Source organism: Battus philenor, unplaced genomic scaffold, assembly GCF_028537555.1.
Source record: "Battus philenor isolate CCGP_79_NKW_IND1 unplaced genomic scaffold, ilBatPhil1.0.hap1 SCAF_27, whole genome shotgun sequence".
Taxonomy (NCBI): Eukaryota; Metazoa; Arthropoda; class Insecta; order Lepidoptera; family Papilionidae; genus Battus; species Battus philenor.
Window position 1 is genome coordinate 4,739,017 of NW_027181690.1, and position 24,599 is coordinate 4,763,615.

Here is a 24,599-nt window from a genome sequence, read left to right on the forward strand (position 1 = left end):
TCATATCTGATTTATGTATTTAATTCAGTTTTTAATCTGCATTATGGGCTAAGCTATTATTAATTTAATTAAATTATTAGTTTATTCAAAAAAATACTTCACAAAATGATTATATTTTTAGAATGAATACTCTAGAAGCTTCAAAATTAACAAACTTTCATTGCTTATATACGCAGTACCGTCTTAAAATAAATTCGCTACTGTAATTAAAAAAAAAAACTTTCAAAATATTTTATAGATAGACTATTTACTATATTTTTTTAAGATTAATGTAAAATCAAAATGGTAAACAGTTTACGATAAAATGAACCAAATGTCGTTTTCCTAGATCTATTCTTCTTTTGATTAGAAACAAAACAAAACAACTGTATCAATATTAAAAACGAAACTTTTATATGACACTATTACAACAGACAGCTGTTCGTGGTTATTTCAGGTCTGTTTTTCATCATTTTTTACGCTTTTAGCTTACGACATCAGGTCCTAAATATCGTTTTGTAAGTATAATCACTGAATAAAACTCAACTTGTTACTATGGGCAAAATGTTTATTTGTAAACGAAAATACACTCTTCCGTAGCGAGCCTAGCCAATATAACTGACCGTCCTCGTCGGGAGTCGTTAAGTGCAAATATATTACATTGTTAACTGCTAAACAATCAATGAATCACATCTATTGATTAACTTAATACATCAAACGTGAAATATTCATGACGTTAAATAATAAATCTATACACTCTAATGCTTATAAATCAGTCACAATTTGTAGTACTATTTTGACAACAATTCAATTTCTATCAGATAGTACAGTAAATGATACAGAGATATTATAATATTTGGGTCCCCGATTTTTCGTGTAGTTTTTTGTTTAATAAAACAGAATTCATTAACTTCCACAGAAAAACCTGTGAAATTATGAAAAAAGTTACGAGTTTTTTTGAAACAATAATATGAGAGTGTAGAACTAGAGTTAATCATATCTCTCTAATTAAATGTTTTGAAAAATATATGTACTTTTTTATTTCAGTAAATAATATTCCAATAATGACATAATTTGTTAGCTTAATGACGTATTTAAGGAATCTTCAGAAAAGTAAACCTGTATAACAATTTAAATGCAAACTCTTGGGGGCCTGAAATTTCAAGTTTTTTTTTTTAATTTGTAATTAATAAACTCAAAGATGATCTAAACTTGTACTGTATTCGCCAGACATATAATTCTATTGAAATATTATACTAGAAAATGCACTTGTTATTGATTAGTAATAATGAGCTAACGGTTGTTAACATGTGGGCATGACATCTGTTGTTGGCACAACGCAGAGATATTCTTTGATAATTAAGATTTCCTTTGCAGCTTAGCATGATTTGGATTGATCTATATTATCCTGTAATTGAAACAAATGTAGTTTAGAGAACCATAAATTAATGCCCTGGATGTTCCATGGCTTGAAAAGAATTGAAGTTTAATGAAGTCCAGAAATGAGTGAAGCAGATAGTAACAATTTTTAACTATTAAAAAATATTTCTTACGCACGGATCAAAAAAAGAGCCATGATACATTTTTTTAGATTGTTGATGCCCACAATTGTTTACAAAAATGCATGTTAAAGTTTTTTTTATAATAATATTAATTCTATCTGGCGCATATACACTTTACTAATAAATTTGTGGTTACGATTTTTTTAAAAGATTTTCGATTAAATTGATTGAAATAACCTTGATCAAAAGTGTTAAACATTGTGAATAACAAATAATTGTTACTGATTGGTCTTTTACATACAACTTGTTTAAAACAACATGGAAAATCAGTCTCGAACAACCAAATGAAAAAACTCCTAAAAAAGTTTACAGGCGACAAAATATATTATTTTGAAACATGTGTAAAAAAATAAATAAATTTCAAAAAAATAATACTTCATTGCAAATATAAAATATAAATTTTAAACTGAAAACATAAAATTGATGGAGAACTAAATATAACATGGCAGGATTAAAATTATACTTGTAATCCTCATACTAAATTGCAAAATATTTAAAGAAATACAGTATGAAAATTAACGATAATTTGCACCGAGGTTTAAAGGCACCACTAAACTATATTGAACACTAACAGATAATTCATTTTAAGTAAGACAATGAATAAAACAAAGCTAGCAATTAAAATAAAAAAATATCTAATAACATATTTAGTTAAGCAATCTATTAAACCTATGAACAAATACCATGTAGCTAAAGTTAAGTGCAATAATTACTATGTTGTGTAAAAAAATAGTTTAAAAATAAAATACAAGCAGTACATGTATTCTAATAAAAAAAAATCTTTTCTCTTCCACATGCCAGTGACAGTCACAAAAATATTTATTGTTTATGGCTTATTATTTTTTGTTTATGTTTTTGTGATAAAGCACTGACTGTAGTGCAATTTTATTTTTATTGTCAATGGTATAACTAGATGATAATTACCCTTGTTAAATTGAAAATCACACCATTGTAAAAATTACTACACGAAAGTGAGCACGATCTTAAGTTTGATTCACAAAAAAATATATTTATAATTGATAATCCAATATGCAACATTAATACCAATGCGTGAATTAAAAAAAACAAAGATTGGTTTCCATAACATACTGATAATTATGGGCTCATTGCCATGTTGAGTTACTGGCAACATTTGTGTTTGGCGGGCCAAATGCATTGGGAAAATTTTGCCCTAAGTTTAAGCTGCCAAACTGCTGGGTTAATTGTTGCGGTTGTTGTACAGGTTGATTACTAAAGAACTGTTGATTGTTCTGCGGAAACAGTGACTGTGGCTGCATCTGTTGAGGCATTTGAGATCCAAACTGCTGGAATTGGCTGTTCATAGGCTGGAACTGATTGAATTGCTGCATACCGTTTTGCATGGGCATGCTGTTGTACATTGGTGGCTGGTAAGTAGTTGCAAAGGGAAATGATTGGGGCTGTACAGAAGGGACCGAACTAAATTGATTCACTAAATTAGTAGATGGTGTTTGACTATACAATGCTAGTATGCTATCTTTTGTTAGCTTAGATTTTTCTTTTTCTGTTGGAGCCGCTTGTTTAAAGAAATTCTCTTCTTCAGCTTTTAGGTCAGATTTCGGTTCAGGCTTTGGAGGTTCAACTGGTTTCTCTTGGGGTGCTGAGAAGAAGCTAGAGAAAATGTCATCACTTGTGTTTGCTTTCACTTCAGATTTTCCCGTGTCTAAACCGAGGAGATCTGCAGAGCCGTTGGAAGTCTTGCTGGTGTCTGTTTGGCTGGTGGTAGGTGTGCTTCTTCCTAGTTTTGGACTGACTGATGATTTCGGCTTAGGTAAACTTGGTATAACGTCTGATTTCTAAAAAAAAATAGATAATTATGAAATTGATTCATCCATGTATATCAGATTTGTTATGAATAATATCTATATTACACAGATAAACAGAAATTAAAACATAAAAACAGCATTTAAATGCAGTGACGCAATGTGATTGTTTTGTTTTTGCAGTCCTGAGTATTATTGTCTTAGATTTTTATATGTATGATAAAAAAGATAGTTATTTCTATTTTATGAGTAAGTCATCTGCAAAATAACGAAAACAATCTGTTATTTTTAATAACCAGCGTAATCAAATAATAACCATTACATACACATAGTAAAATAAATTCTTACATTATATTTCTTGTCACCGCCAGTTGGCGCCGGCAATGGTCCCAACGTTGTAGTAGACCTCTTTTTTCTTTTCTGCCTTTCCAATTCTTCATCTATTTCTTTGTCCCTGTAATAACAATTTTAATATATATTTGAGTCGCGATAAAAATTATTATGAAGAAAGGAAATGATATACTTGATATGTACGATTTTTCATTAAAAGACACAAAAGTTAGTGATATTGGTTCTTTGGAAGTTTTAAAAGCGATTTCTTAATAACCATAAGTTAAAATCAGCAATCTAAATTGTATATCCAGATTGTTACTAAAAGAGTATTGAAGAATGTCTAACAAGTTAATTGCTAAGCATTTTAAAACAGTCTTAAAATAAGTAAACTATGATGATAAATCATATGAACAAACTAATCATAATATATTCACAATATGGTAATTGTAATACCTTGCTCTCTGCAGTGCAATTTAAGATTTAACAAAATAAAATCACATAAACATCACAAAAGATTCCATAAACTTGGGACCAAAGATGATTTCTCTCATTAGGTCTGTATAATCACAGACTACACCACCTTTATTCATAAGTAACTTATATTCATCAACTGTTGGTCATAGGCTTTCATTATAACGCCTTTAGTGGGCCTCTGTCGACCTTAGTCCACTGGCTTTCGGCCGCTATTTTAAGGTATATGTATAGGCATACATGTGTATGGCACATGTAAAAAGAGACGACTTTCCTCCCTAATCCCTAAACTCCTCCATAAGGAAGGTTTTCACCACATTTAACAATGGACAAACCATGGAGAATGCCATCAAGCAATGCCTTCAATAAACTGCTAGCTTTCTGAAACCTTGCTCTGGGAGGAAACTGCTGCTCACTACAGGGTAGTATTCTACAGGGCCACCCATCTTAAAGAGGGCCTCTTCAATACCACCGGAAACATCAAGGGTTTGTTGGGATTTTTTGAGGAGTTGGGTTGGCTAAACTAAAGTAAAGTGAAACGGAAACCTGGTTGCGGAAATCAGTCCTTTAAGACCGGATAAGACTAGAGCGTAGTCAAAAATACAATTACATACCAGTTGACTTTGGGTATTGCCATTGGAACCCATTCCTTGGCTATGTACTTCTTCTGTTCATACTTGGCTCGTATAAAAGCCTCCAGGGAGGTGTCGTTCTGCGGCCGACGGAAGGAGTCTGGGAGGTTAGCTTCGTAAACGGCGCGTGCGCGAGAATTTCCCATTTGCTGTAGAGAGACCTAAAAGACCATATTTAAATGTCAATAAATTAAGACATGTTGCATTTAATGGTATTGTGTCTAAGAAGTTAAAGTTTATTACAACTCAGCTATTTCAGTACGCAAAAAAAAATCCAAAAAAATTTTAATTTATTTATTTACTATGTAAATATGATGTCCTGATTGCTTTACTCGTAATGTTTACTGTCAATTAGCAAGCAGTCATTCCATGTCTCCGAAAATAAATGATAATGCACAAAAAGTTAAGCACAAAAATAAATTATTACTGTTGAGTTCTGTTATATTTTTATACATGATTATTTACTTATTTAATATTCAAGGAAAGGTTACAGATTATAATTGGCAAATTAGATAAGACAACATAAATTGAAATAATTAGATGTAAACCATTATAAAACCAAGGTTGGTTTAAAACAATGTTTCTAATAAATGCTTAATTTAAAAAATACCTCTTACCACTTGCTCTGTTGTCCATGTGTCAAGGTTAACACTTTTCACTTTTGAGATATGAACACCTAGGTTTCGGTGAATGCCCGCACATCGAATGCAAAGAAAAATGCCGAGATTCCATGACGCCCATCGAGGTCCTGAAAAAATGAAAAAAAAAAATTGTTTCAGTTTGTCAGAAAATCTATTTGATTTATCAAAATAAGAAATCTATGTCCTATAAACATGTACGAACCAAAAATTAATGATAACAAGAACAACACAAACTTGGAAAAAAGCTTTTCCTACTATTTAAAGTGCTTAATTCTTGAAGATTCCAATCTGAAATGTTTTATTTGAAGACACATTATTGTATAGAGGTGTAAAAGCTTTAAACAAGTGAATGTAAAACTTGAATTTAAAGTATGGTATAGGAATTAAAGTATGGCACACCTTATCCAATAAACATTGTTTTAAGAAAGAATAAATAATGTAATAATAATGTGGATAAAAAAGTATTTTTGAAATTTGGATTATCACATATTAAAATTAACTATTGTTAACTAATTGTCTCTGTAGACTTTGTACTTCCGGAAGTTATTGGCCGGTTGCAATCCAATAGTTTCAGAATGATCAATATATAACAGCAGTGGCTTTCAGCGAAGCCACTGCTGTTTCACACAGAGTTACATCCATTTATACAGCTTCAGGATGTCATACCTCAGATGTTTGGACTGATTTTCCGATATAAGAATTCGGATAGTTAACTGGTGCGGATGGTTAGAAAGCTGAAGTTGGTAGGACTTAGCCAATGAACTGATGTCTTCTTTGGCTGTTGCCATCTATAAGTATTTGTGAATTCAACATTTTGTTATTAATAACTTATTGTCTATAAACAGCTCACTATTTCTACCCAGTAATCATAGTATGCCTATGTATTTCAGATTAACTTGTACAAAAACTATGCCGCTTTTTTAATGCAAAAAACTAGTGCGCAACAATACTGAGGTCAAATATAAACAGCAAAGGTAATTTATTGAGCCGATAAGTTTTTTCGTCACAAAGCTACCTATTAAAATATGAAAATATAAGTATTTTTTATTCTTAAGCCCCACCATTCCCAGTTACCATAGCATTTGCATCATTCATTTTATATTATACCGAAAACAATTTTGGCATTTATGTAATATAAATAATATATAAATGCTGCAATATCAAATAATAATTTAAACAATATATAGAATTGGGTCCTATGTGTACAACGCTGAATATGGTTCTTAATATAATCATTACCATTAGCAGAAAAATATTAGGATTTTCGCATTATAATAATTACTTAACTGTTTTAATTAAGGCCTGTTGTTAATAATGATACAAGTAAGCAATTAGGTTTTGGAGACCTTGATGCACCTAATAGTATCTGTTCGGAATATAGCGATTACCTGTTTCCTGAGCAATTTTCTTACAAATTAAAATTTTTTTAAAGCACTCAATAATCACATAATTAAAAGTTTAAAACAGACTACTTACCATCCATTACACCTATGGCTTTCATTGATTACAACCTATATTCTCTTTTAAGTTTTTCCTGATATTAGTATAATTATAAGAAACAAGGATATAAACTATTTGAAAAGAGATTTGAATACCCTAATGTATCTATCATTGATTAGTGTAATAAAAAAATTCCATTCAAAATTCCATACACTTTAAATGTCTTTATAAGTCTCCATAAGTACAGCAAATTGAAAAAGTTATATATAAGGTGCAGTTATTAATTAGTGAATTATGATCCCACTCTAACAAAGGTGTGATTGAAGAATAAAATCTCCATGGAGTAGTTGTTAGCTAACTTGTGATGAATTTGTACTACAAATTTATCCTTGTGTCTCTATTTTTCTTACAAATAGAGGCCCAAATTCATATCCACCATTTTTAAATACTAAAGGGAATTTAATCTAATATTTCTTGTTCAAAATAAAATTTACTTAAACTCTCTATACTTGTAATGAGGGTGCTGTTTAGACATAACTTAAATTATAACTTAACAAAAACACAAAAGAGATATGAAAATTCTTATCTAAAGTCATATCTTTTATGCTCATGTTATCTATAATTAGTACTGTAACTTAATGTTAATCAAAATAATAGGTGATAGCAGGTTAGGCAGGTGATTACATTGAAAATTAAATGGCAAAATTCAATCAACATCTTTTTCATATTAAAATATACAGGTGATTGGTTATAAGTATATTAGCTTTGTAATCAAATTGTATAAAGTAATCACTTTGAAATGCTATATTAATTTATTTTTTTCTAATAAAGACCAATAACTTCTGAAAGTACAACATCTGCAGAGCCAGATAGCAAAATTAAATAATATATATTAGGGTGACCGGATAGCAATGTCGCTTTCTGTTAAATTCACACGATTACATTTTAACAAGTTTTTATTTCTAATCGACAATTTATTCACCTTCGTTGTCAACAATCTTTTCCCATTTAGTACACAAATTTTAAATGCCGGAGCAGTAAGAATTAATTAGTTTTGTTGTAAAATATGTCAACAGAAACGACATTACTTACCAGTCCCTCTAATGGTAATCCAAATTTTGAAAATGCTTTTTCTTACTTAATACATTATTATTTATGAAACCGTTTATTTTTTGATAGGGTATACCATATGTTAATTGACAGCAAATGAGCAATTTAATTATGGCATGGCAAATAATAAGGGCCTTCCTATAACAGAGCATCCAACATAATGAATGATATTGTTTTGTGTTTTTTCTATGGACTAGTTTTCGCAATGAAGCCACAAAGCAGTCATTTGGTGTCATAATAAATGGACTTGATATGAAACATCAATACAATATGATGCTTTCAATCTATTCAAAAATATGTGTATAAATTAATCTTCTTTGGTCACACTATTAAGACAAATTTTATAATTTCATTCATATTTTTAACAAGTTTCCTATAATCTTGTAGGTTTTTAATAGAAAATTATACAATTTCTGTGGTTTGCATTTGCAAGGTTATTAAATAGATTCCAAGGGCAGTTGTTGAGTTGAAAGCATCAGTCCTGAAAATCCACATTTCTCATACGGTGAAGATTTTTCAGATTTCCAATAGGATTAATATTGTAAAAGAAAGTAATTCAAGAAATCTCTATTCATCTAATACATTATAGAACAGACTAGCATATTCTAAAATTTAAAAAATAATACTATATTTCATTTTTTCTATATGTTTTATTGAAGTTTTTACATTAATTATTAATTGAGGCCATAAATAACAGTAATGTAATATTATACTGAAAGGTTCTATGTTATAATTATATAATTGTACATTACTCACTGCCTACAAAAATTATGTAAGTTGTTTCAATTGTAAAATATTGTATTTATTAGTGTTGATGTTTTTTCAGACAACAATAGCTAGTCCATTTGAAAATTCAGCTAAAAGGGATTAAAATTGAGGCAATGATAGTAAAAAAAATCTCTCACAAGCTCTCTTTTAAAAAACGTAGCTGCATGTAATCCCATCTTTACATTTCTTTACAATTATTGATGCCTACTCTACAAAATTCTACATCTATCACCTTCTATCAAAAATGTGTACGACCAGGAACTACATGTTTACTCTTAGTAATTTATTAACTACATTCCGGGAAAAAAATGAGAACTTTAAAAATATAAAGATAAAAAGAAAGGAACACAATATAATCATGCAACATAATTAATATAAGGATTTCATAAACGCAAGTTATATTTAGAATACCCAATAAACTATATGTCTTCAAGATAGGCTTAAAATAAATCGTATAGGATAACAGGACAGGAATTTTCTATATACGTGAATCAATACATTGTTAGCAATGATCTAAGACGTACATACATTTTAAAAGAAATGAAGTTTAATACCTTTTCATCTAATATTGCATTATGCCTTTCTGATTGAGTTCCTAGGTCAGTCAACACATAAAATAAGAAAAATTTACTCACCTTTGGCGTCACAATCAACACAGTATTTGTTATCTTCATCTTTCAGCATGTGCAATAAAATAGTCTGACATCGATCTTGAATCAGTTTAGCTCTATCTTTTTCACTTTTGGAAGTCATTTCAGTTATTTATTTAACGATAATACAAAATAATGGGTGGATATGATATGCTGACTTATTTATTGAAGACAAGAAACTCTGACCGTAGAGCGAAAGTGACAGCCGATTTCAGTGATGAGGTGTCTGTGAGTAATCTATGATAATTTAAGAAAACAATGTACTTAATTTAATTCGTAGTTGATGGTCAATCTTGTCTTGATGTCAAATTATTAATTAAGACTACTTTATAAAATTTTGGAAAAATAAAAGCATTATTTTGTCAACTAGAGAATCTGTAATTTTTCCTATAAAGTGATGTTTGTTAGATGTCACTGTCACTTTCGGTAATAACATTGCATTGTCAAGCGATTTATCAAAATAAAAAGTGCACAATGCAATTCCGTTGTTTTGCAACATGTTAATTTGTAGTTAATGCGATTAAGTATCATAGTTTTAAAACAGTTACCAATGTATACATCTTTCTATTTATTTTACATAACTTTCATACTTCACTAATATTTATTAATGAGAAAACAATCATATTTGAACTTAAGGACGTAATAAAATTATTAGATTATTAAAGACAATGGGGAATCAATTAGTCGGTGTAGCTCCGTCCCAGATTTACCCTGTAGAGCATTATCTTAGTGATCATGCTGATCTATCTTTTGATCAAAGGTAAGTTTAGTACATATTTTTTATTTACGGAAATTATAAAACGTAATTACTTTTTAAAAATGATTAGTATACTGATTTAGTAGTAGTAAGTTTAAAAATATCTGGAAACATTTTCCATTTTTTGATTTTGATTCCTTCATTTTTTACGGTTCTAGATTCATGATTTTTTATGGTTCTAGGTCTTCTTATCTAGATGAAATGTTACGTTATTAATTACGTCTTTACCTTGGTTCCTTTTATTCTCACAATTGTACAAGAATCCACTGAGAAGATGGACAAATGAAGTAGGCTTAGTACTGATTATAATTTTGGTTCTAGGATATTAAGGTTTCTTAGCTTTATAGTTGTAGTGTTATAATATTCTCTTAAAAAAGTTATGTTATTTATTGATTTATAATTGTAATTAACCTCGCCTAATATGAAGTATGATAAATATATGGTGATAAATTTTATCACGAACAAAATATTAATTTTACTTAAAATTCAAATTAATCTTCAAAGTGTTTAGCTACCTGTTGCAAAATAAGTCTAGTGTCAATTGATTGTGGAAACCAACCTGCTGAGACCAGACAAGACTTTCCTTAACCAGCAATGTACTCTTTTAATGTAGGGATTTGTGTCAAAATGGTTACTTTCTGTATGGTTTTTATTTTTGGGAAGAGATAGAAATCACATGGTGCTAAATCTGGAGAGTAAGGTGTGACGGAACAGACAGTTGTATATTTTATTGCCAATAACCCACAAATCAGTAGCTATATGTGCCATGCTGCATTGTTGTGATGGAAGAGAAAACCATTGATCTTTGTTGATTGAAATACTTTGCATCAAACCCATACCAAATGTTTAGTACCTTGACAAGCTCTTGAATTGTCAATTGCCTGCTAAATTGAACCATTTTTGCTACATATGCTACATACATATACTCCTTACATGTTTTCATTGGTTTTTGAGGTAAAAAAATCTATCTCTACCTTTGTCTACCAATCTAATTCTACCTTTGCACATCCTTAACCGATATATTTGCTCTTTTGATTCACAGTCTGTCTTTAAAGTCACCACATTATCACCCTACACTAATTTTTACATTTCATGAGCTTCTTTGGTACTTTTCTGCAACCTATCACAAAATAAAAATTTAAAATTCAAAACACTTCACAACTCATGATGCTTGACAAACAGAACAAATGATCTCACTTTTATAGCTGTGGAAGCTGATAAAGAAGTTGCAACTTATTCAAATTTGCTAAAGACTATCTACTATCAAACATTTTCATTCAAACAGTTGTAGATACAGCAGTTTCTGATATAAAAACTCATTTGCCATATTTTTTTTATCACTCCTTGTATAAAATACAGTAGTCAATGTAAACAGTTTCTATGCTGGACTGTAAATTCAACCACAAATTTAAAAATACAAATGTTTTACATTGCCTGATTCCTGAATGTTTGCCAACTTAAATAAGGTGCTCCATGAAGTTAGATTATTCTAGGAATTTTGACTATCACTGCAATTATGTCATTTTTGTTGAAAAATTTAATTTTACAGTTTAGGCTCCACAAGGTTCCTGAAGGTTGCAAGAGCCAGATCCAGGGAGGGTTTAATAGTGGTAAAAGTATTTGCAGTACATGACCCGTCACTGCCACTTGCTGAACACAAGGAACGAATATTAAAAATAAAAGAACAGCTGGCATCTGCCTTCAACTGTTTACCATTCCAGCGTGTAATTGTAAGTGCATTTTAACAATTTGTTACATTCTAGTTAAAATATTGTGAAGTTGCGTCTAAAAGAGGAAAGATGGAAGGAGATGGAGGATGTGGAAGGACTTGATAGATTTATACTATTTCCGATAGATGGCATGGACCATATTTCACAACATAGGCCCAATGTGGTTCTAACAATGATGAGTCTAATATATCACTTTATTCATTTTCATTTCATTTTCTGTATATCCTTAGTACTTAAAGTGGTTCTTGTGGACTCCAATGTGCGATACAATAAGATAATTTGTAAGAGTGGGTCCACAAAAAGTTATCTGATTTTTATAATCGGGAACTAAAATGTTGACTTAATCTCACATATCAATGCAGACAGATAATATTTTAAGAAGAAGAATCTGGTAATTGTAAAAACTTTCATTTTCCATATTCAGTATACTCTGTTTCTGTATTCTTTCCGAGGCAAGTGTGATCCAAATCAGTTTCATATTTTTATTTATTATTGTAAAATATTTATAATATATAACATACCTTATTTATTATAAGTAATATATGTTACGTACATATGTACGTATTGTGATTCTATAATCAAAAACATTTAAATATTTTCAGCTAACGGATAAAGCAGGGCTTTTAATGCGAGAATACTGCAAATGTAGCGTATATGATCGCATGTCGACTCGGCCGTTTCTGACTGTACTTGAGAAGAAATGGATTACATTCCAAGTGCTGTATGCATTGCATAGGATGCACAAACTTGGTATATGTCATGGTGACATAAAGGTTAGTATATGACATATGTGTTAATAATTGTTTTTTTACAGTTTAGGTACAGAAAACCTTTCAGCTTCTCTGTACTGAAATAAAATAACAGACGAGTGTAAACCACGTGACTATTCCATATGGAACGCCAGGACTTACAAGACCAGTTGTACTTTGCCATAGCTCGAAGTCCATTCTGTCAGCAAATGATTATTTTCTCTTTGCTTGAAATATGGCGTCGATTGAGACTCGTGGTTTAGTAATTTGACCATAAAATATGAAGGTTCAAGTTCTGTAGCTAAACTATAATATTTGATATAAAGTTTTATTAACTATTACGTGTTAGTATGTTATCAATCTGATATTGTTACTACTTTACTTACTACTTTAATGATAATAAATGTGAACCTATAAAGGCTTACAAACTTTACACTACAATGAATTCCAAGTTACAAAAGTAAGCTAAGTGTGGATTGGTAATTGGTGGATAGTACCTCTATAAAATATATTTCACCATCATCTTATTAGCTGAGTAGTTATTGGAGGGCATACCCACGCTTCGTCTACCAGCTGGTGGTCACCACTCGAGAACATTTCGGACGCAACAGCTGTCAGTTGCGCAAGCTATATGCTCCGCCCACTGCCACTTAAGACGAGCAACTTTTCAAGTTAAGCAGGTGACTTTGGTTCTTCTGCGGATATCTTCTTTATAAGAGTATAACCCTTTGCTTTTTGAGTGACCTCAAACATACTGCGTCGTTTCAGCCGATAGATGCCCACTGCAAGGCCTATGCCTTGATGTCTATACCTCCCCTTAAGATATTTAAGGGGGAATATACCATAATCGCCATACTTGGCATGCAGGTTGGCGATCACAGTTTAGTATTATGGTACGTAGATGATACTGCATCTATCTTCTGCAAACTTGTTTGTGAACAGTACCAATCCCGTATAATGTATTATTTATTATTTAATCTCAACTCTCTATCGCTCGGTTACCACTGTTCTAATATACTTGCAACACTGGAATAACGCAATGAATTATAAAAGTTTTTAGTTGATAAGTGAAACTACGTCTTTCACAGCTTGAAAATATAATGGTGACATCATGGCTATGGGTGCTGCTGACCGATATAGCTTCGTTCAAGCCTACTTTCTTGCCAGATGACAACCCAGCCGACTTCAGTTACTTCTTTGATACTTCCCGCCGGCGGCTGTGTTATGTAGCGCCTGAGAGGTTCGTCAGAGCGCCAGATCCTGCTTACAGGCCTTCTGTAAGTGTTTTTTTTTATAGTATATTATTATACATATTAACCAACCATATTTATGCAGACTTTTAGCCTGTTCTTCTCAGGTCTGAGGCATTAAACAACTACTTCTCAATAAGAGATGTAATACATAATTTGTTGAATAGATAACATTAGATTTTAAATTAAACATTTACACTTTAATGATAAAGAAGTTCATTTACTTGTTGATTTCCTTATAGATTCTACACCTATGTATTTCTTATAACAAATATTAATTTGTGATAAATAAAATATATATAACTGTGTGTGTGTGTGTGTGCGCGCGCGTGTGCATGTGTGCGTGTACATGCGCGCGCGTGCGCGCGTTTGTGTGTAAGTTTTGGGGTATTAACAATACGAAGTCTGAAGTAGAAGTATGTATATTCTGTACAGTACTGTTATGAAGAGGTTTTTGCTGTTAGCCCTAAGGCTTTTACAGCTTCGTCTGATATGAGTTCACGGAGCGGAAGAGTCCGTGAACTGTGTATATTCATTCGAGCTTATTATTTTTTCCATGTTTTTTTTTTTTATATACACAATCAAAATTTGTAATTCACAGGGTGATGATAAAACCGGTGGCTTGTTACTGAGCGAGTCCCCTTGCAAAGTTGGTGAATTGGTGCCTACCATGGATATATTTTCAGCTGGGTAATTTTTTTATAAATATTTATATATGTATAAATACTAAATGCCCAAATCTTGTGGGAAACTTTTCGAGTTTATTTGTAGGTTCCGTAGAATTTACCTTGACGCCTCATGGAAGCTATCCAGCATGGGCCCCATTATCGGGATAACAGAACACTTGAACGATTGCCTGCAATCGATAACCTTGGCTCTCACAGTCTTTAGAAACTGTCTTAGTAATACATTGTATCCATAACAAATTTTTAATCATGTATTTTTTAAGTACTTTCCTTCAAGAATATTGCGCGCTCTAGGAAACTTTTTCACTTTAAGAGATTTTTTGGTGTCTAAAGTCGTAAACTAGATGTTTCTTCATATCGATTTCCATTCGATCACATTTTTCTTCATATTTAATATATTTTTATATATGTTGTAAATAGTAAATTTTAAACCTCTAAAGTAACTCAACAGAACCATTATACGGCTACTTTTAATGTTTTATCTTATGTGTATTTCTGATACTGATACTGACACCTAAATAAATAGATAAATAAGTTATACCTATATTCTCTATATCCAACTACGTCTATTTTTGCTGCAAAAATTCTTAGATTTCCTTTGCATTATACATTTGAAAAGCCTCTATCAGGGCTAAATGACCATGTTCTCTAAAACTAGTGGTTTCAACATACTAAAATAATAAGTAATAATTACAACAATTATTAAATAATTGTTAATGATTTTCAGTTGATTTAATTTAACTCATGTATTTTATTCCTTGTCATACAGCGTTTAATTATGATTATAAATTATATTCGTATAGAATTTTGAATTAACTTCACATTTTACTTTTTTAAATACAGATTTGTATTATAGTCGTATCTATTTGACAACGGTGGTTTTTATAATCATTGGTTTTAAGATACGTTTTGTTTGATAAAAATTTTTTTGTATTTGCTGCTGGTAAATTCAAATATGTAATTAAATAATATTATACTATCTTAATTTATTTACAAAACGCAAAGATTTTTTAATTCTTTATATTTATATATAAGTTATTTTCTTGGGATTTAAGATACCAGTGCTGAAAATGTTTTCAATAAACCTCTGCCGTATCTGATCTTGAGGTGTCATTCGGAAGCCTGGGCGCAACTAGTTACATAATTTACTAATACACGTTCTGATACGAGATGACCTAATCCCTGCTTATTAGTTGCTGTTAACAATATAACTAATATTTATTCTTTCGAAAAAGCTTTGCGAAGAACTTTTGTAAATTCAAAACATTGATATATTGTAAATTTAAATATTTATTTATATGTAGACTTCTGTTAAGTTCAGAATATTGATTCTATAAAAAAGAATCTGAAGAAACTGTGTAGAATCATTTGTTAATTTACTAAAAACTATTATAATAAAGGCATTCTTGACCTTAATACTGAAATAATGTTTACAGATGTGCGTTATTTGAACTGTGGAATGATGGTACACCAGCTTTGGATTTGCCAGGATTGCTCGCGTATCGTAATGGTGAAGATCGACCGTCCACAATGACTCTGCCTGAGGGCAGTGAGCCAGGGTTGAGAGATCTGTTGCACTCTATGACTGAAAGAAATCCACGTGACCGACGGAGTGCTGAAATATATTTGGATGAAGCCAGGGGCAAGTATGTTTTGTTTTGACTGTTAACAATTGTTTATGGTTTAATCAAATAAAGTTATGCTAACCTCCCACAATATGGGCTGATATAAAATCGAAAATATTTTTAAATTTTTAATGTATTGACTGATGTTTTGCTTTTATTGATCATTTACTATGAGTAAATATGGCGACAAAGCATTATCAAGTAACCTTCATGATTTTGGCACATTATTGTATAGTCTAATACATTAGATATAAATACAATTTCAGCTTAAATTTAAAATGTGAAAGTATAACTTATCTCATTGGTTAGTAACACCGAGCTAAGGATGTGTTTACACGGCAATGTTAAAAAGGTGCAGACGGAATCCCTTGCTAACTAATGTTGATTATTCTTGTTTTCTCTATGATTTGACATTATTTTGGTCTGATTTCTGTTTACACTGTGATTAAAACTCATTTTAGAGGTTGTAGAACAAAATGTGTACGTCATTGATTACAACAAAACAACGAGGAAAAATGTTATTATATAGAAAATGGTATCTTTTTTCTCACAGACAACCGTATATCAGACAGCAAAAAAATTTTAGATTATGTGATAAGGAGCTACTTGCGCATCTTTTAAAAAGTAGCTCTATGTAAATCAATCTTTATATTTCCTTCCCAATATTGACGGAAAATCAGTTTTCTTATTTAATTTTATTTAACTCTGTTCGAAATATAATATAAAAAACTTTTATGTTTCAATGTGATAAAAAGTTCTCTTGAACCAGTAATTTCACTAGATAATTATCGTCTGTTGCTGAAAAATAAATTCTTTATTTTTTATTATTTTATTAATATTGATTTTTAATTAAAAGCGTCTTATTTTGTTATGGCAATTAATTTAACTGTACGTAACATAAAAATGTTTGAAAAAGCTTGATATTACTGTTCACTTTTAATACCTGTTTCATTTATTAGTGGAAACTTCATTGGATTTTTTATACATTATCTTGTTATCTACCTCAGTTATTTTCTGGCTGTTTCCAAAACATCTTTAAATATACAAATCAATGTTTGTCTGTATGTCCTTCATAGAATTGTAAACTATACATTCGATCATGTGCTGATCTTTTCCTAAATTGTTGTAGGCTCACGAAGGTTTCTGAATTGGTATGACTAACTCTCAAAATAAACAAAATCAGTAATATTACTCAAAATAAATTAAATATTTTTGTAATGTCTTTCCGTCAAATTTATTTTACTTGATGGCGTAGCAACGCAGGGTACAATTAGTTTTAATATTAAATTAATGAAATATAGTATTGTGTTTACAGTATTCCTCCTATAGCGTAAACTATCATTTCAGGTTATTTCCAGAGTATTTCTATTCATTCTTACAATCATACATGTTGATATTTTCCGCCCAACCAATATTACCGGCCGATGAAAAGATTCTAAGGATACATCAGGACATAAAGAATATTATAAAAATCTTCACACAACCTTCCGATGCTAAAAATTATAAAGACCTGGTGGAAGAGACAACAGAGTCAAGTAACACAGATAATATAGAAGTGTTAATGAAGGAGGGATTTAAGGTTATGAACATTAATGTAACTGATTTTGAAGAGGAGAGTGATAGCAAAGCTGTTGAGAAGACGGACATGGGTCCAGATAGTGAGGGTCTTATTTTGATAACATCACTGGTGACCTCTTGCATACGTGGCCTCCACCATTGCACCTCGAAACTGTACTGTCTAGAGATTCTACAACTGCTTTGTGAAAATTCTAGCTCTGAGACGATTTTGGACCGGATTTTGCCGTATATTGTAAGTATGTTTTTAATAGTATCGAGAAATTGTAATGTTATACACTCACATGATATGTCTCTGAATTATAATGTAATTAATTTAATAAATTAAATAAACAAAAACATGTAATAGTAATATTAACCCTTTCGCTGCGAACAGCGCCTTTTGGCGCTCGGCTATAGACGCTTTCTCTCAGCGAACAGCGCCTTCTGGCGCCGTACATTAGTTCAACATTATCCTGTCAATAATTGCATGTCTGGGTCATTAATTTGTTTGTTACCAATGCGATACCTGCATATTCTTTCTGTGCAGATATTTATCACATAATCAAATACAATTATTCATCAATTTTGCTCCTATCATGGATAAATGGCTGAGAGAGTAATTCGTTTTTAGGCGCTCTGCAGCGAAAGGGTTAAAGCTTGCAGAAGAGTTGCTTTATTACTATAATATCCTTAAGATATTGTAAGTGACCATAGAAAAACCGCCTGTCCTGGTTGCGAGCTGTGAAAAATACTTCAAAATCGCAATACAAGGCAAGACGGGCAACGTCTGCACAGACCATTTGAAGCCTGCGTATGCGACGAACTTTGCGGTACCAGCATCAACAACTGCACAACTCTAAACCACCACTACGAGGAAAGAAATAATCCCTCAAGCATTACCCACTTAAATCAGCAAAGATGCGCCAGTAGTGGCAGAACTGTATAGTTCCCAGATTACTATCGACTGTAACGACCTGGGCGCGGAGTACTGTGGCGACCTTAAGTGTAAAAAATGTTGCACCTACCTTACGCGAGCGTTTATTTTTTACTATGCTCGGGTACTGAACGCACGCTTCTTTTTACCAACACATTCGCAACCTATCGAACTTATAAGTAATAAGCTGATGAACAAACGGACATTACCTATAGCTGTATATGTCAAAGGTGTGATTAACACGTTGAGTGCCACGTACTTTTATAACGACATAATAGTCTGGCCGCGAGGCCTGATATAGCAGCAATATAGAATTTATTCGATACAACGGTATGTTGTCAAGGAATTCAAACAAATAGTTTAGTCTTGTTGTAATTTTGTTTTTAATTTATTAAATTATCCATTAAAGTTATCTGTAAACATGTTCAATAACATTAATAACAAAATGTTCGCATTAATTTAAAAAGATTAAAACTGACAGTAACTGACGGCTATCGAGATTTGGACGAAAGGTTGTGTCAGTCACCGGTGACTGACATGGCCTAAATTGAACGCTTGGTGTCAGTCATATGTGACTGATGTGGCACTCAACGTGATAACAGGGTTATGGATGTATAAAACTCTTTCTTACTTCGCTGGCTCAGTGACCCAAAGTAAAATATAAAATATATAATATAAGTATAAAACTCTCGTAACCTTTAATTGCAGGATACCATTATAAGGGGTCACATTCAATTCTATTTTAAAGCTAATCATACCAACACTTACTAGGTACCTATTACTACCGTAACGGGTCAAAAGACCCGATTTTATAATTTTAATAAAACTTAAATTTATTATAGTTAAACAATATAGTATATTGACCATTTCAATAACAAACGCAAAAAATCTTATGGTTTGATCCATTGCTCATCGCATTACATTATCACTGAAAAAGTTCAAAATGGGTCATGTGCCCGTAATGGTATGTTTACTGTTAATACGATTGGACCTTCAGAAATCCTCTCCTGGATATCCTGTTTTAATCACCAAAAATGACAAAGCCGATTCTTTAAAACGATTGAAGTTATATCTCCGACATTTCATCATCTTCATCACAAGGCGTATGCCTCCTCCAAAGATCGCCACGCCACGATGACCGGACTTCCCGTGACCTTGACAATGTCGTCGGTCCGTCTAGTGGGACCTATCCATGCTGCCCCTAATATAATTAACAAAAATCTATATCAAGAACTGGTTTCAGTGATTAATGCTTTTAGATCCACATGTCTCACGACGGAACAGCGCGTGTGCGTTCAGCTGCCGTGTGGGCTGCGACGCGGTGCCTCTCGCAAGTTCGTACGCTGCCCCCCACGGGCTGCAACGTGTTCCCGGAGTACATTTTACCGGAGCTGGCGCCCAGGGCTGCGGACCCCGCTTTGCCGGTTCGCATTGCTTACGCTAACAACATCGGTTAGTACTTCTAGCTAGTAGCTATTAAAATAACTAACTAGCTCCGACTGACGCTTCGAGCGAAGCCTTCACCATTATAATACCAGAAATTGGGAATCTGAGTGTCTCGAGGTTACTTAGTCCAACCAAACTGATTTAAATTGGCCACCGATGACAATAATGTGAGAAAATGAGATAATTAGATCATTATTAAGCTAGTGTTATATAGTTCACAGAAATGAGCCACCCCTTAACCAAGAGCAATATCGGAATTGCCTTGTTTGACACGAGACAATGCACTATGAGGAATGCTGCTGAAACAGGACACGGCTTGGATAAAGATAGTCGCAACAAACTGTGTGCCATACGATATGCCGGGAGACTGGTTGAATCTAATAATAAAATTTGTTAATACACTCATAGAAGAGCCATTCAGCTTATTTCGTATAACAGTGTTTTATTTTAATTATAATAAAATAACAACTTCGGTCTGTGAGGGAGGCCTATGCCTTGAAGTGAGCGTTTATCGGCTGACATGATGATGTATTAACCTAAGTAGTATAATAGTGAAAACCCGCGGAAACAGCAAATTCCTTTCAATTTAGTCAAAATTAAAAAAAAAAACTTCTTTTTTTATTTTTTCTTAAACGTATTCTTATTATTTAGATATGATATTGTTCGAACTAATTGGCTATATAATTTATCATAAACATTTATTTATTTGTTATTGTATAAGTATGTCATTCGTGTTGCGAGGAATTCCCGTGCATTGTCGTACTCGGCCAGTTTGCCAGTCTAGCTTGGACCGCGCACCGCGAACGTTACATGTTTTGATTGCTATGTATGACAGTTTCTGATTATTATTTTTTTATAAATATCTACTACATTTGAAGTGGCAGCGGGCAGTCCACACGTGCCTAACAGGTGGCCGCTGGAGCTTTTAAGTTCTGGCGTGAAGACCAATGACTGGCAAGCATAGAATATAGAACCCACAAGTCGACAGACGACCTTGTTAATGTCATTGAAAGACGCTGGGTAAAGGCCACTTACCAACGTTCCTATTCGAGATCTATGGGGATGGCTTTTGTTCAGCAATGGACATCTTACGCCTGAAACGATGACGAAAATGATCATAATATTTACGTTGTTACTTAAAAATGTACACTTGTTTTATTTATGTTGTTACTTACACCTATGCAGACTTATGTTATTTTGTTCAAAATTTATGAAGGATATTAATTAAATATGTATGAAAGGTCCATTAATTTGTCGCTATTATATAATTTTTCATTATAACAATCGTAATAATCCTACAGCGAAGTTGGCGGAGAGTGCTGTGCGCTTTTTGGACCAGACGCAGAACATGGTCGAAACTGCCAATATAAATTACGAGACTGAATTGTCGGCGCTGCATGAAATGGTAAGTTTTAGATTGTATTTAGCCCTATGTTGTTCCTGCGTCTGAGATACTATTCTCCTTTCAGAAAAAAATCTCCTGTGTGAAAATATAATAGGTTGTCAAATATCTCCCTTCCGCCTTTTTGTCTTTTGAATTTCGCGGCTATGTACAAAGCGCTACAGAGCGCGTATCTGGCAATACTATACATAATTTGAAAGGTCTTGACATAACCTACAAAACGACGCTATGCATGATTAGTTTGGATATTGCGTTCAACAGTTATAGACGTGTAAACATGGAGTTCACTAAGGCCGAAATTCGCGCTATTTTAAAGTTTTCCTTCGTTAAAGGCAAATCCGCTAGAGAAACGTTCCGTGAGATTAATGGTGTTTTGGAGGATGGTGCTCTATCACTTCGAACCGCGGAGGAATGGTTTCGACGATTCAGAGCCGGCGAAAACGACACCATAGATAAGCCAGCCGGCGGAAGACCTGTGACGACATTTACCGATCAAATCATGGACTACATCGAGTTAGACCGGCATGTGGCATCTCGTGACATTGCCCAGGAGATGGGAGTTAGTCACCAAACCATTTTAAACCATCTGCAGAAGGCTGGATACAAAAAAACCTTGATGTTTGGGTGCTGCATGATTTGACGTAAAAAAACCTTCTGGACCGAATCAACGCCTGCGATATGCTGCTGAAACGGAACGAACTCGACCCATTCTTGAAGCGGATGGTGACTGGCGACGAAAAATGGATCACGTACGACAATATCAAGCGAAAACGGTCGTGGTCGAAGGCCGGTGAATCGTCCCAAACAGTGGCCAAACCGGGATTGACGGCCAGGAAGGTTTTGCTGTGTGTTTGGTGGGATTGGAAGGGAATCATCCACTATGAGCTGCTCCCATATGGCCAGACGCTTAATTCTACCATCTACTGCGAACAACTGGACCGCTTGAAGCAGGCGATCGACCAGAAGCGTCCAGAATTGGCCAACAGGAAGGGTGTAGTGTTCCACCAGGACAACGCCAGACCACACACTTCGTTGATGACTCGTCAGAAGCTACGGGAGCTCGGATGGGAGGTTTTATCATATCCACCATATAGCCCGGACATAGCGCCAAGTGATTACCACCTGTTCCTGTCCATGGCGAACGCCCTTGGTGGTGTAAAGTTGAACTCAAAAGAGGTTTGTGAAAAGTGGCTGTCCGAATTCTTCGCAAATAAGGAGGGGGGCTTCTACGAGGGAGGTATTATGAAGTTGCCGTCTAGATGGAAACAGATTATCGAACAAAACGGCGCATATTTGAACTAAATCCGATCACTGTAACACTTTTTATAAAGCATTGAATAAAGAGCAAAAAAGCGGAAGGGAGATATTTGACAACCTATTATATATTTTTTAAAGTACCAATCGTCTCAATTTCTCTTATCTCAAATCTAGATTTATATTTCACCATGACACGTGACAAGGGGCCGTTCATAAAATAAGTAATCTGAAATTTCACTCTTGTAAACACCTCCCCCTTTTTGTCACATCTTGCTTTTTCTGCGACCCTCTCGTCCCCTCCTCTAGTGTAAGCGTATATGATAAAGTTCCACAAGATTTTTTTGAACCGGACTGTTACTGCTATCCAAAGTGGCATCTGCAGGTTTTTTGGGTTAGAAGTGACAGGGCGTAGTGCTCCTAGCTTATGACCTCTTTTAAAGTAGCGAAGTCTAAGGATTCCTGGGAGAGCTTCGTCTCGGCCCGCTTCATACTACTATTTTACTGATTGCGAGGCCGCCAAGCTCATAGATAGCTTCGGTGATCGCTTCGTGGAGTGACTAGGCTCAAGGAGACCTTGGCGTAGGCTGTTGTCACTCGTCGATAATACCCGCTTAGCATTCTCGTTATTATTATATATATATTATATATATTATATTATATATATTATTATATATATTATATATATTATATTATTCTCGTTATTATTATATATATTATATATAGTCATTAGAAACTCGTGGAATTTGGTTTGTTGCCTCATTTGCAGGGTTCATATTATAATGTATACATCAATTATTAAATTTTATTTAAAAAGAGCAACTGTTGATTGGCTCTTTTCAGCAAATCAGCATTACGTTGGCATTATATCTAACTTTTTACGCATATTCTGTACTATTGTTTAAATAAATTCATATGATTTTTATAAAAAAAATAACATTTTGTGTGTTTTAAATGCGGGTTTAAAAAAAAAATCAAAATTCGAAAAATGGCTCGCACTATCAAAGAGCTTGGCCAACCCTTGTCTATGAATATTACTATCATATTATTACATATACGTTATAAATTTAAAATGATAAGTATAATGTTTATTTGTTAAATCCAAATGTCAGGTGCGTTCTACTGTATCGTATCTGCTAACGGACTCCCAGGCGGTAGTCAAACGGGCGCTTGTTGAAAATGGAATCACGAAACTCTGCGTGTTTTTCGGGAAGCAAAAAGGTAAAATAGATAAAAGTCAACTTTTTTTAATTCAGTGCCTAGTTCCTGAGCCTGATCAATGATTAGTCATTTTATAATGTAACTAGACGAAACAACTTTTGACATTGTAATGACTGAATAATAGAAAACGATTCCTATTACGCAGGTTTACACAAATTTCATACGTAGTAATCTCATTTACTTAATTTGACTAATTTTCTTATATTTTCACGCTTTGTTTACTGTGTTTTTACTTAATCGTAGAAAGTTAATATAAACATAGATTTAAAAATATACATTCTTTTCATCTCCACTTCAGGTAATATTCTCAAAAAAAATTATCGTTACGTTACTTCTACATCAATAAAACTAGCTTATTTTAACATTATTTAATTTCTTAAAATCTGACAAAATCTGTGCCTGTGTGACAGCGGTATAAAATTGCGCAATTGTTGAAAATTGTTTATTGTAGAGTAGATAGATATTTTGTTAACACCCGATTAACTCGACTATGTAGGTGTATGCTTCAAAAAACAATAATGCGTTGTTCTAAAACAGAGACACAAAGATATTATTTTAACTGTCGATTCCTTTTAAAAGTTTATTATGCAATATTTTAAATTATCACTCTGAGCTCTCAAA

At 32.9% G+C, this 24,599-nt stretch overlaps 2 protein-coding genes across 2 annotated transcripts in view; one reads left to right on the plus strand and one right to left on the minus strand.

Annotated features, from left to right (window-relative positions):
* Nucleotides 1–2,315: 2,315 nt before the first annotated feature.
* Nucleotides 2,316–9,547, minus strand: LOC137925460 (stromal membrane-associated protein 1). The gene is made up of 5 exons (XM_068768902.1): nucleotides 9,353–9,547; nucleotides 5,376–5,506; nucleotides 4,741–4,919; nucleotides 3,671–3,776; nucleotides 2,316–3,355 (listed from the first exon to the last, which is right to left on the minus strand). The coding sequence occupies exons 1-5, from the start codon at nucleotides 9,468–9,470 to the stop codon at nucleotides 2,645–2,647; spliced, it is 1,245 nt and encodes a 414-aa protein (XP_068625003.1). The 5' UTR covers nucleotides 9,471–9,547; the 3' UTR covers nucleotides 2,316–2,644.
* Nucleotides 9,548–9,849: 302 nt separating this feature from the next.
* The window catches only part of Vps15 (vacuolar protein sorting 15), a 29,821-nt gene continuing 15,071 nt past the window's right edge, over nucleotides 9,850–24,599 (plus strand). Inside the window, exons 1-10 of the mRNA XM_068768776.1 lie at nucleotides 9,850–10,127; nucleotides 11,674–11,854; nucleotides 12,457–12,627; nucleotides 13,692–13,880; nucleotides 14,455–14,543; nucleotides 15,976–16,185; nucleotides 17,512–17,974; nucleotides 19,915–20,107; nucleotides 21,403–21,506; nucleotides 23,870–23,978. Coding sequence (XP_068624877.1) covers nucleotides 10,036–10,127; nucleotides 11,674–11,854; nucleotides 12,457–12,627; nucleotides 13,692–13,880; nucleotides 14,455–14,543; nucleotides 15,976–16,185; nucleotides 17,512–17,974; nucleotides 19,915–20,107; nucleotides 21,403–21,506; nucleotides 23,870–23,978 — 1,801 coding nt within the window. The 5' untranslated portion in view covers nucleotides 9,850–10,035. The remainder of the gene's footprint in view (nucleotides 10,128–11,673; nucleotides 11,855–12,456; nucleotides 12,628–13,691; nucleotides 13,881–14,454; nucleotides 14,544–15,975; nucleotides 16,186–17,511; nucleotides 17,975–19,914; nucleotides 20,108–21,402; nucleotides 21,507–23,869; nucleotides 23,979–24,599) is intronic.

Coding starts and splice junctions, on each gene's coding strand:
- LOC137925460 (XM_068768902.1), bottom strand. CDS start 9,470: ATGACTTCCAAAAGTGAAAAAGATAGAGCTAAACTGATTCAAGATCGA. Junction 5,507..9,352: donor TGTTGATTGTGACGCCAAAG/GTGAGTAAATTT, acceptor TCATTTTTTCAG/GACCTCGATGGGCGTCATGG. Junction 3,356..3,670: donor GCGGTGACAAGAAATATAAT/GTAAGAATTTAT, acceptor ATTTTTTTTTAG/AAATCAGACGTTATACCAAG.